The 13,302-nt window shown below is 38.2% G+C and overlaps 1 protein-coding gene across 2 annotated transcripts in view; it reads right to left on the bottom strand.

The window, feature by feature from the left end:
• Positions 1–2,169: 2,169 nt before the first annotated feature.
• The window catches only part of LOC129775692 (uncharacterized), a 166,644-nt gene continuing 155,511 nt past the window's right edge, over positions 2,170–13,302 (bottom strand). For both annotated transcript variants that reach the window (XM_055780708.1, XM_055780707.1), the window contains 2 exons: positions 10,925–11,097; positions 2,170–3,277 (listed from right to left, as the gene is read on the bottom strand). In XM_055780708.1, coding sequence (XP_055636683.1) covers positions 2,780–3,277; positions 10,925–11,097 — 671 coding nt within the window. In that variant the 3' untranslated portion in view covers positions 2,170–2,779. The remainder of the gene's footprint in view (positions 3,278–10,924; positions 11,098–13,302) is intronic.

Here is a 13,302-nt window from a genome sequence, read left to right as displayed (position 1 = left end):
TTTTTGCTCTCATTAACAGATTCGGTGATCCATTTTTATTTATATAGATAGAAAGAGATATAGGAGTACATTTTATCACATTAAAATCCATTTCGACTTTCGAACAAAAATCAATTTCGTTAACGCAAACATCAAATGGACTTACAACGCTTGTCACTATGTAATTGTAGAACATATGCGAATTGAATTTTCCGAATTTTCCCATTTTCCTTCAGAGTTTCCCGAAAATTTTCAATTGTCATGTTTGGTTGGAATATGTTTGGTTGAAATATGTGTATTATTTTTACAGAACCCCCTCTTCATTTCAGAGGATATCATACAATCAAAGAAACATTTCTCGTATTCAAAAACTTTCACATGCCAAATTCCGTTTCATTTGCTTGATTAATTCTCGAGCAATGCAGAAATTTGAGTTTCATTTGTATGGCAGCCCTTAGAGAGGAGGGTGGAGTGCCCAACCACCATGAAAATATATTTATTGCACCTTAAAACTACACATGCCACATTTGGTTTCATTTGTTTGATTAATTCTCGAGTAATACAGAAATGTGGGTTTCATTTTTATGGCAGCCTCCCATTATAGAGAGGGGTGGAGTGTTTAACCATCATAGAAACATTTATTGTACCTGAAACCTTCATATGCCTAATATGGTTCCATTTGCTTGATTAGTTCTCGAGTTATGCAGAAATTTGTATTTCATTTCTATGGCAGCCCCCCCTTAGAGAGAGGGGAGGAGTATCTAACTACGATAGAAACATTTATTGCACCCCAAAAACCTCAAAATGCCTAATTTGGTTGCATTTGCTTGATTAATATTCAAGTTATGTAGAAATTTTTGTTTAATTTGTATGGCAGCCCCCCCTTAGAGAGAGGGGAGGGGTCTCAAACTATCACGAAAACCTTTCCCGGCCCCAAAAACCCCTACATACCAATTTTCATGTTGATCGGTTCAGTAATTTCCGAGTTCATAAGAATCAGACAGACAGACAGACAGACAGAAATCCATTTTTATATATATAGAAGATAGATGATAGATAATTAATTAATGAATTTTTTTTCTAATATCCGGTATCCGGCTGGATAGTAAATATTGGCCAGATAGTCCGGATACCGGAAAGTTACAGGATATCCGTTTCATCTCTAGTAAACATGTGTTGAGTTTCCACCTAGTTTCCACGTCCTTATAAAGGGTTGAACAAGCTCATGAGTCCAGAGACGAATGAACTCTCAGAGTTTAAAGTCTCTCTAATTCAATACCTTCCTTCCTTCATGAGTCCACGTTGTTCGTATGAAAAGAAGTGTTGTTATGCTTGACTGATGGTTCAGATGAATGATTTGATAATTTGCAGCACTGCTCAAGTGCCATTCAATTTGCGTAATTTGGCTGGTTCAGATCAATCGCGGAGACCAATTACGAAGTGTGTAGTCTACCCAAGCTTAAACGGATCCTTATTCAATAATACCAATGCAATGAAACAGTTTCACTGCTCTCCAGAATCTCTAAAAGAGCTTCCATAAGAAGACCTTACTCTCCTTTCCGTTTTGCGTTCGAAAAGCCAGTCGGATCATGCAAATGTTTTAGCGTTTGACAGTTCCGTTTACCAGAAGTTATACAAAGCTCCGATGGCGAGAAAAAACTTCTCTGCGTATTATTGGATTAACACCATAAACAGTCCCTCATTCGCGTGCTCAAAAGTCTCAAGGTCCCATAATCCTTGTTTCACCAACAATTTTCCATCCTGACTGTGGGAAAAATAGTCTCCTGCAAGAAAATGGTCAGAAGAGAGATCTTCTTCGGCGCGAAACAAAGTGAATGGTGAATGGTTGGTGGGCGAGGGCATGAATGTTTCATTTAAATAAAGTTTTCCCCTTCAATTTCTGCCTCGTTAAATACAATTCGATTGATGCCAGGGAGTTGTGAAAGTTTGGTAAAACTAATTTACCACTCGGATTATTTCAACCGCTCTTAGTGTTTCGCGCGGCTCATATTTCGGTGATAGGCGGAAGTTTTCCGATCGCGTAATATCCTTGCTAGACAAGCTGAACAATGCACAATGAATGGGATACACTGTCTAAATTAATTATCTAATGATGGCGTAAAAATTGATATTTTGATTAATGGCTGTGATATCATAGTGAGACAATATGTCGAGTAACATTGTTCGGTCGTTATTTGGAAGGTTATTTATTTAAGACGCTAAATTTGCACATAATCCTAGCGTATAATAAATTAATTATTCAGTGTTTGCATATATTAATACTCTGACGAATGCTCGCAAAACTAATGATAACATTTAAATAGAGGAAATTCTAATTTTTAAATTCATATTCACTGACTTATTCTATCAATGTTATACATGACAGGAAAAACTGCCTAATGACTATCTATATCGTGAAATATATAAGCAAAATCACCTTGCAGTTCATGTAGTTATGGCACCTATTAAGGTTCTAGATAGATGTGACATTTCTGTTTTGGCACTGTCATAAATCCAACGCTTTCCACCCGCTATAATCCGCAACAAAAAATTGTCCATGCAAATCATGAATAATTTACAGAGATTGCGAAACAAATCAAAGCTTCCCCCTGTGGGAACGCTTCCCCCAAGCCGAAATAACGAAAACATCAGAATCTGATTAAGCTCCTTTCACTAACAATGAATCCAATTCTATCGATGTTTTCCCGATTTCTACTAGTTAATCGCTTTAAAAGCTTAGCAACTCCCACCTGTGGGGCGGCAGCCTACAGCAAAACCGAATTTGCCAGTCACGATTCAATCAGACGTAGCTCTCCTGGCGGTCCTTGTCGAGCATAACGATGCCTCCGTTCGGCTGATGTTCGATTGTTAATCTTGTTATGTATGGATTTGAAATCCGGCCACCGGCCACCACCGTGGCTGGGAGCGGTGGCGTCCCGGACGACGATCGCTGTCCTCCGAGGCTCTCGTTAAAACGCCGATTCAACTGGGAGATATCCCGAAAGTACTCACTCCGGTCGTCCAGGCTGCGCTCGACCCGGGCGAAGATGGGCACAATCGTGTTCTCCAGCAGCTCGCCATGACAACTGATGGCACCGCTCGAGATCAGCCTCGACAACACGTGCAGGATGTTCTTGATTGTTTTTCGCTGGGCCTCCGCTTCGACCCTTCGCTCCGGCCGCTCGTAGAATCTTTGGTTGAACGTCGTGGCCAGGAAGAGCACCAGCTGCCGGTTGGCGAGGTGGTGGTGGGATTTTTTGTTCGAGGACATGTTGAACAGCATCGAGGTGATTTGCTCCTGTGGAATGAGAGAGAAATAAAAGGGGAGTTTGATTAGAATCATGTATGCATTAAAAACTAGCAGCAATAACAATAAAAGGTCAAGTGCAACGAGTGGAGTAACATAAGCTTATCGGTTTTATGGTTATCGCAAGTGAAATGTGAATAGGGTTTCTCATTCACCGTTTTGTCCACAGAATGAGATTTAAATCGAATTCAATCTTCAAAAGAACTAGTAGCTTTCCTTCCAATTTCGATGGAATCCGATGCCGCGTGTTTGCATTACCACATATAAACTTGCATAATAGAATCTCGTGTAATCTTCTTTTCACTCATGAGAAAATATTTGCATTCATTCAATCCTTAAGATGGGAACCAAAATAAAATGGAGTGGGACTCGTTGCAAGGGCAGAGTCCGAGTAGTACGAGTTTCAGCTCGAATCTTCTGCTTCCCACCGGAGGGTAACTGATAACCAGTTCGAAAGGTGGATTCAAGCTGACAAAATCCTCCGTGAGGGCAGGGGGGAAATTTCCTGAGTTATCACTCAACGCCAAAGGAATAAGGCCAGCTGTGGGAGCATCGTAACTCCTCGGTTTCACAGACTCTGCAAAAATGCCACTATCACTGACAATCACGGCGAATGGCGAATACTTATGGTTGGAATGTGCTTCTTTAGCTCTCAACGGGTGTTTTCTTTTATTATTACAAATGCTATGTTGAAGTCGTCTAGAGGTCACGGATAACGTTTCGTTTGGGGGCGAGATTTGTTAGAAGAATAGCATCCTCTCGTATAATTTATGCTGTAAACATTTGATTGTTTATGCGACAAATATATTATTCGAAACGAGAAGGTTTACGTTAATTTTGAGATTCACCATGGTTGCATATTCGACGCACGTAGATTGAACTCCAGTTTGCAAAATAGTAGGGTTTGTAATAAATATTCGATAATAATGAAACCTAACCACGAAGCGTATTTTTTACAATTTTCCAGAATAGAACATTGAACATTGAAGCACAAATATATTCCTTCGATTTTTTTTCGCTTTCTCCCGTTCATCTTTCCTCAAATATGCGCGTGATTCTTGAAATTTTTTTTTTTGGACTGAAAACCTGCTTGATAGGATCCTTAAGAGATTTTCAGTGGAAATGGATTGCGGACTTTGTGCTCAAAAAAAAAACTATTTTTCGTTATAAAAACAATTGTAAGGGGTTGTATCTAGGACACGACCGCATATTTTCGACGTTGAACTACGCAATAATATTATGCAGTCCACTTGTTTACCACTTCGAATAACATTTTAGAATGCATCGAAATTTTTGTAATAGATTATGTTCTTCGTTACAAATAAATTGGATGAACATTCTTTTACGTTTGATATGATGCCTAGGACTACCAAAATATGTGAACGGAAGAATTGTCAAACGATCATTGTATTTTACATTTCCCTCTGAAATTATTGCACATTTCATGTTTACGTAGTTCTCGAACGCCGAAGGTTTGTTCACCTCTAGTACCTGAAATGATGATTTTCCCAGGCTTCTCAGTCTAAAAGTACGTTTTAGGGAAACATTCCGATCTTCACAACGACAAGCGAGTACACAAGTACTCAACACCAAAAAATACCCCCGACTTGCATGTATTTGCAAAGCGGATTCCCCCAGGCACATTAATTTTGAGGTCTGTGTTAGAGAAACACAGCTCATTGGGAAAAAATACCTCCGACTTGCATGTATATTTGCAAAGCGGATTCCCCCAATCACATTGATTTTGAAGTCTGTGTTAGGGAAACACAGCACGATGGGAGAAAAAATACCCCCGACTTGCATGTATATTTGCAGAGCGGATTTCCACAGGTACATCGATTTTAAAGTCTGTGTTGGGGAAACCGTAAATCAAGCCAATCAAAACTTGGCAGCTAGGGCGTTTAGATAACGCTTTACATTTTACAGTTTTTCAATTGTTCATCTGATGAAAAATAACATTTTATTAACTATGGTAGACGCGTAGAAATATTTCCTATCAATTGATGCAGGCATCTTTCCGATCTGTTAAGAAATGTTCGAGTTATAAGCATTCGAAATACAGGTAGGGTTAGCACACAAATCGGCAGAACAAATGTATGGAAAAAAGGAAGTTCTTCCAATTTTCATGAATTTAAACTTTTTAGAGATTAGCGAATTGTGATGTATATCATATCAAACAAATCTTAGAGAATTTCCGATTCGATTGGTATGCAAATCATGTGAATTCGTTCACAGTGAAAATAGTTATTAACGTTAACTTTATTTCATAAAAACGTGACCTGTTTTCTGATTTGGTACCCTTCCTGAAAGACGTAGTTCTACGTCAAAATACTTTCGTCCCATTCATTCTTCCAACTCATGTATTGTTTCGCACAATCTAATTTTGTCTGATTATGATTCGTACATCATGCAAAGCATTGACATTTATTTATATGTTTTGATGTAGAACTAGGTCTTTCATTAAGGGTGCCAAATCAGAAACAGGTCACGTTTTTATGAAATAAAGTTAACGTTAATAACTATTTTTGCCGCGACTGAATTTTGACGATTTACATACCAAACGAATCGGAAATTCCCCAAGATTTGTTTGATATGCTATATGTTACAATCCCCTGGTGTGTAAATGGTTAAAATTCATGAAAACTATAAGCGTTTCCATTTTCCCATACATTTGTTATGCTGATTTGTAAGGTTTTCTACCCGTGCCGTCAATAACGAGTAACTTATCGACGAGCAACGAAGAAAGGAAGATTTTGTATTATAGAGACTTCAAACATTTTCAGTTCATTCGTCTCTAGTCTTGAGAAAAGCCCTTGGAAAATTTTACTCTACTCTAGCACTACACCTCCACCCTCTTGCCTTGAGAAAGGCACTCGATCCCTCGCCGTCGTTAGATATAAAGTCTCCGTGAACAAAGAAAAAAAGAAGAAGAATATTTGCCTAGAGTATAAACAGTGGATCGCGCTGAGGCAAACTTTCATAGAGGCGAATGAACTGCAAAGTTTAAAGCCTCTTAAAAACAAAGAAAGAAGAAGAAGGCAAACTTTCATTCTTCGCGAGGAAATCGACTGAACAACACCGTTGCTGGTCGCGCTGGACGGCGAGGATTCGAGTGCCTTTCCTAAGGCAATGAGGGTGGAGGAGTAATACGAGGAAAAAGTAAAATTTACCAAGAGCCTTTTTGAAGGTTGGAGACGAATGAACTGAAGAAGTTTAAAGTTTCACATGTCTTCGTTTCAGATTGAGCAGTGGACGCGACCAAATTACTCACTCTAGTATTGCAATCATTGCATCAAACTGACGCCATTGCATTAGGGTTCTGAGCTACACAATTGTGTGGGAAATCATCAAGCTAGGCTATCGTCAGCTCACCAAGAAAATAAATGTTCTGGAATTTCGTCTGTGATTTAGTTTCGCATGTCGGTAGCAAAACTCTCTCCACAAAGGATGACAGCTAAGCTGATCTAGACCGGCAATATTAACAAAAAGGACTTCTGTTGAAAAGAGCGCAAAAGGGAGATAAGTGTGTGCATATTTAATTGCTTCAAGCCATCGATATATGGATATTTGTGTGCGTACGTTCATTCTTCATAACCTGTTTGGTGTTGCAAATTGTGTAACCGTAATGATAAATATAAACAAGGAGTGGAGATAGCGGGAGGGAAACATTTGCGCTAGGGCATTAGTAATGAATCTCTGCTGAAGCAAATATTCAGCATTTTTTCGAAGCAATTAACATTGTTTGTTTTCCGTCATCATAAGGGCTTCGTTGGTGCCTTTGACATTGCATCAATGCATTGAACTGACGCTATGGTGAAGCAGGTTGTGCGCTGAAAAATTATTTGAGGAATACCAAGTTATTCAATAAATTATAAAAAGTTATTAATTTATTTGGGTTCGCGGGCCAGTTGCAAAACTTCCTTCAACAAGGATTGCATTTGATCTTGATCATAATGAAGCGTTACGAGCGTCGATTTTTGACAATGTCGAAAAATGTTTCGAAATGTCAGTAGATCTCGACGTTTGGCATCAAATTTTTTTTTCGAAAACCCCGATTTCCTTTACTTCCCCCTTGGGTGATTTTTCGGTTTTCAAAAAACTCAAACTTTGACCGCTATGCGACACTAGTAAATGAAGTCCGATTGAGCTGATATTTTGCATAGGGTAGTTTTTCGTGGGAATCAACATTTTTAATCAAGTTCACGTTGAAAATTCGAGATGGCCATTTTCATTGGCACTCTAGTGGTCATAGGTGAATAACGACATACACTGTTTTGTTTACTAAAGCTGATATACCTCATCACATTCTGCTCTTGAAGAGGTTCCTTTTGTGGCTTTGACCCTGGAAAAATGTGCCACCCCAAATAAACCAATCCTCATTATGCGGAACGGTATATGTTTCTTACTACGTTTTTGTATGCATGACAAAATTTAAATGGAGACTTTAGGAATAGGCCAAGCTTATTTCATATTTGTACCTACTATATCAAACAAAAAAGTTCGATTTTTCAATTTTTTTCTAATGATGAAAAATGTACTATTTGGAATTTTTATAGTAAAAGCCGTTTGCTATCTTGAACAACAATAAGTTGAACTATAATATTCTTCGAAAAACAGGAATTGAAGCGATATGTGGACCCGGGTGACACAATTTATAACTGCGTGCATGCGGGAGGAGGGTTGCCGAATGTAGATACATGCCTTCATTTTGATTTTATTTTATTTTCATTTTATTCACTACGAAGATATTCAATTGTGTGAAGACATATCAAAATAAAGAACTAAGTAAGAAGCCGTTTCTCCCATTGTGGGCGAAATCCGAACAGCGAATAGAATCGAGAAAACATACATATTTTATTCGGTTTGTTTTGTTTCCTCCACTGTTTGTAGTTTAAGCATATATATTCCCCGTATAATGATATCAATATAATAACATATATCGCAATAACGATTTTGCGTAAATGATCTTGGTTTGTCCGATTTGGGGTGTTTTTATGCAACTAGTAAATGCAAATCGATTTTTCGTCATGAAAATCACATATAATCGATACGAGTTCGGGTTTGTTGAAAAGCCCCAAGTCTCTGTTTTCTAATACTACCATAAGGCGTTGAAATTATTCAAATTTTTATGTTTTTTAATCAATTTTTCTTAAAAAGGAATTATAATCATGGTTTGTCTAAAAAATGATCATGGTTTGTCCGGCTTTAGAAATTACCATTTTTGAATGAAAACATTCGAATTCTCAGGTAGATGTTGCATTTATCATTGCTTGAGTTTACTGTCATCATATTGATCCATTCATAATTTAGGCTTTCATAGCAACTCATGATCAGAATTGAGTTCATCAAAATGCGTTATTTTAATGGTTTAGCTATGTAAATCTGATACAAAAGGTGTGCAAGAATGATGATTACAATATTTGTAAATGTTATAATCTGGAAAAGGTCTGAATACGTGCGAAATAATCATCTGGTGATCGATTAAAAGTTAGCTCGAATGAGGGGCGCATTGACACCAATAGATGTCGTATTATATAATCCTTTGAAACATGTGATTCCGTAAAAATATATAGGAGAAGTGGGTAATACGCACCCCCTAAGCGAGATTGGATTTATCTTGACCGTGCTCTTAAAATTTTAGGTAACAACTACGTCAGTACTTAGATTAGTTAACCCTCAGTCATCTGCTATTGTTCTGTAGTTTAGATACTGAATAACAAAAGTGTTACGAATTTTATTTTGTAAGGCGCTCTAATTCTAAATTTCCAATCATACGGTGCTAAATTGCCCAGCAGAAGTATAATATGCCCATGAGTTGATTCTCTCAGAGACTATAAAGCTCAGAGAAACAGCTTATATGAATGAGAGATTCCATCAATCTTCTATTCACTTCATGCCCACCAGCGAAGAGAAGAAACCGTTCCTCCGGTGAGCGTGTTCTCCCAGTATTCGTGCGTTAATTCTCCAGTCCGCGCTCTTGTTTTCCTGCATTCTCTGAGCACATAATATAGTTGCCAGATGTGAAGACCTGTTTTCGTTTTGAAGACATTTGATTTTGTGAAGACAATTAATGTTTGTGAAAACATACTGGGGTCATTTCCAAGTATGGAAAAACAATTGTTTGTGTGATTTATCGAACATCATGTTCGAAATATCGTGATGGTTTGCTCATTTTTGTTCATTATGATTACATTTGAAGACATTTATTCGTGCCATGCAGAGATATTTGAAAAAATCATCTGGCATCCCTCACATACAAGCTATTTCTCTCGTGAGAATGTTTACGGCCGAAAGCGAGCAAATTGACCCGATCAAGGGTATGCCATACTGCCCGATGGTAAGCTGATGCAGAAAATGTCAAATTGAGAAGGAAATGTATCCTTTCTTACCACTTTCTTCATCTGAAATATTCACTGGGAACTCGACTCAACAAATATGACCCACAGTTATCGCCTCTGAATCGGTTTCAAGCAACAAAAACCTTATAGAAATGATGTAGAAAATTACATCGAAAATCGCTTTCAAAGAAAATTATTTTTTTTATTTTTTTAAAACATGTTACAAATGTAAAACTTACATGGTAGGATTCTATCATTGACTAGCACAATTGCCTATATCCATTGCATTTATATTCTTGCTGGTTTACGAGAAAATCAGGCGGGTCAAATTGCCCGACCGGCGCGTTTTAGACACATCTCCTCTACTTTAAAACTTATTTATATGTTTTGAAACATTCCAATACCTGATGTGACAAAGGTGTGCTGAAATAGAGCATATTTAAAGAGAAATATTTTTTTAATTTCTTTTTTCCGAACTCAAACAATTTTGCTGCCTATATAGCAATACTAATACAAGGACTTAACCTAAATAATTGCCCACAAACGATAAGTAGTGCTTAGACCTAACTCTGGTTTAAAATCGCAAAAGTGATCAAAGATCAAACCACCGAACCGTCGTACATTAATCTAATTAAACAGTGATTAAATACCAATAGCAAGCAGCACGGTGGAAGAAAAACTGCCCAAATTAAACATAACGATCCACAAACGGCATCTTTTTTTCTGCACCCTCTGGCCGTAATTCTTCTCCGGCAGCCATTACCCACAATGACAATGAACTTCCTCCACGGGTTCGTATACATCCCGGGTTGGGTGAAAAACGATGCAGCATTTCATTCCATCTTGTTCTCCCATGTCCGCAACTGTCGCATGAGGGAAACACATCGGTATGTGCATTCTCCGGTTCCAGATCGGAAGCGGATCGAGCACCAGACCAACAAAAAAAAACGAAAGGAAACTAATGGAATAGATTCCCCGAATGACGATGGACAATTTTATGGGACAATCAATTTATTCCCATCCCGTGCCCCCTCGACATCTGCGCTGTCATCAATAGTATAAATCTAGGCGTGAATGAAAGCTCCCTTTCGCTCCTGTTCCACCAGATCTAATGTGAATAGATTAGGGCTGTGACTGATACCGGGGACCGCGGGTCGGGTTGGATATGGGAAATTGGAAACGAAGATAACAGTATCTCTTTTGATAGGTTCACTTTTTTTCTCGCGTGCACTTGGCTGGAGCCGAGCGAGAGTTCACTCCGCTCCACTATGGGAACCAATTGGATTTTTACAATACTTACGAAAAGAAACACCGATGCGCCCGGACCTCGTCTCTCGGCAGCGGCCTTCAGCTTGCCGGCCGTCTCGTGGGACATCAGCGAGTAGACGGCGGTGGCTTCCATCCTGGTCAGATTGTTGAGACAGGCGGAGCACAGCAGCAGCGTCTGGCAGCAGGTCGTTTTATCGACAATCTCTGTGGAAGAAAATGGTTTTTCTTGAGTAAAGCCGGGTTCAGACGGTGCGAGTAAACATACGAGTCGGTCTAGTCAGTTACTGCAGTGCAGCTACTCACACCGTGTGAACACATCATGCCAGCTAGTGTCATGTGTGATTCGGTGTGCGAGCTACTTCAAAGTTTTTTGAATTTACTCGCACTCGCATCCCTCAAAACGTCAAAAACAGATTTTAGCGCTCGAATCAGGGATGCCAAATCTTGACATTGTCTTTACATTTCTCTATTTTTAAGATATTTGAAAATATGCGAAGATATTTATAGACTTGAAAATTATTGGAAGAACAAATTAAACCCTCATAGTTTCTAAACGGAATCGTTATTATTTAGTTTTGCACGCTGACGGGGCACGTTTTTTAAAAATAGTTTTCTTGGGGATCTAAATATAAAATCATTATCGGGCACGATTTTAATTCAAAATTCACTCAAAACTTGCAAAAAAGTATTGTTCTAAGAAACAGAATACATATTCGATTTAGAAAAAGTAGATTTTCATTCATTATTTTAGTTTTTGAGGCGTATTAATTGCTCCTGCAAATCTACTAACATTTTTATTTCACAAATTGGTACACGAAGCTGCTGTCAAGGCGAAATAAATCAAATTTTGAAAAATCTTTTAGACTGCCATTTGGAGCACCACATACTTTCGGAATTATTTTAGCTATGGATGCTTTCGAGATTTTAAAAAATTTCGACAATAATCTGAACGATATTCCAGAAGAAAGGCACATCATTTCTAGTTTCACTCTTGTAGGTTTAGCATCCTTCATGAGTGTATCTTGGCGTTATATTTGTGGAGCAATTAAATCCAACAGTTTTCTCACTTTTTCAGGTGTTATTCTCAACACTGCTCTGTACTCTCGGAGATCATCATTGTAGAGTTACTTCAATATTGTATTTGTTGCTTCTTTTCTTTGCATCCAATTTCTGGCCCGAATCCTTTTTTCTTTCTGCTTTTTTCGGATAGTACCTTCAGTATAAAATAAATTCAGCACAAAGTATTTTTAAACACGGCCAGCGTGTGTTTCGCTATAAAATTGTGTAATGATAAATTCAACTGAAAACCTAAGATGAAAACTGCCAATAAAGAAGCCGATTTCGGATCAATCATCTGACAAATTCGGACCTGATTGCTGTTTCTGACTATTTGATGGACATTTGAAAAATCGCCTGGCATCTCTGGTAAACCCGTGTCGTGGTATCTGGTTTCTTGTCAGCAGCTCACATTGTGTGAACGGACAAGGCGAGTCAACCATTTGTCAAGCGAGTTCACCGGGTCAGTAGCTGCTCATTGTGAAGTCAGCTACTAGCAACGTATAAATGGGCCTTAAGTGTAAGATCGACTCTCCTCCCCGTGCCGTGTCCCGGGTGAGGGAAATTAAAAATTATATCCTTTGAAGGTGGCAAAACCACACAACCACTTTGGTTGGATCGAGACGACGACTAGCGAGCTACTCTCTTTGTCTCGTGAGGAATGGGTAATTGAATCGTTTTGCGGATAAAGGGAAGGATATTCCTTTTTTTTCGGTGCATTGGGATAAGCTTCATAAGTAATTATAGTCTTGTGCCGCGTTGAGTAGCCTTTGTCTTCGTGACACCGAAAAGGGGAAGTAAAGGAGGAAAAATTTTTATCCACAGTTATGCGTATTAAAAAGAGCATCTCTTCTGCAATGGATCCGAGATGAATTGCTTTGGCGTTTCATTAAGCTGTTTTGTTTTCAGTAACACCATTTTAATGCGATAAAGGTCCTGACTGAATAAATGAAAAGTGAAAAGTGCCCGTAAACCAAACCATCAGCTTTATGGAAAATATCGTTTAGGGTACCAAATATTTTTTCCAAATTTTGATTTTTTCTTTAATTTTGAGACCTAGTACTGGTCTAATTTATATTTAAATTAGTCGACCAGCTCAAAGTTCAGCTTACCCAAAACCGATTTTTCAACATACATACTTTTTAGCATTCATGTTTTCTCACTAAGCGAATTTTTGCAGTTTACACCTTTTATTCTAGAACAATTAATTGATTGATCTTTTAATTGGCATTCGTAGTCTAAAGTTTATGTTAGGCTGTCAAAAAAGTCCTGCGGTATTTTTTTTTAAATTTTCATTTGTTCATAAAATTAATTACAATCATCTGTTTTAAGTCAAATATGCGCCGTTTTGTT

The sequence above is a fragment of the Toxorhynchites rutilus genome, chromosome 3 (assembly GCF_029784135.1).
Source record: "Toxorhynchites rutilus septentrionalis strain SRP chromosome 3, ASM2978413v1, whole genome shotgun sequence".
Lineage (NCBI taxonomy): Eukaryota > Metazoa > Arthropoda > Insecta > Diptera > Culicidae > Toxorhynchites > Toxorhynchites rutilus.
This window is presented reverse-complemented; position numbering and strand designations above follow the sequence as displayed.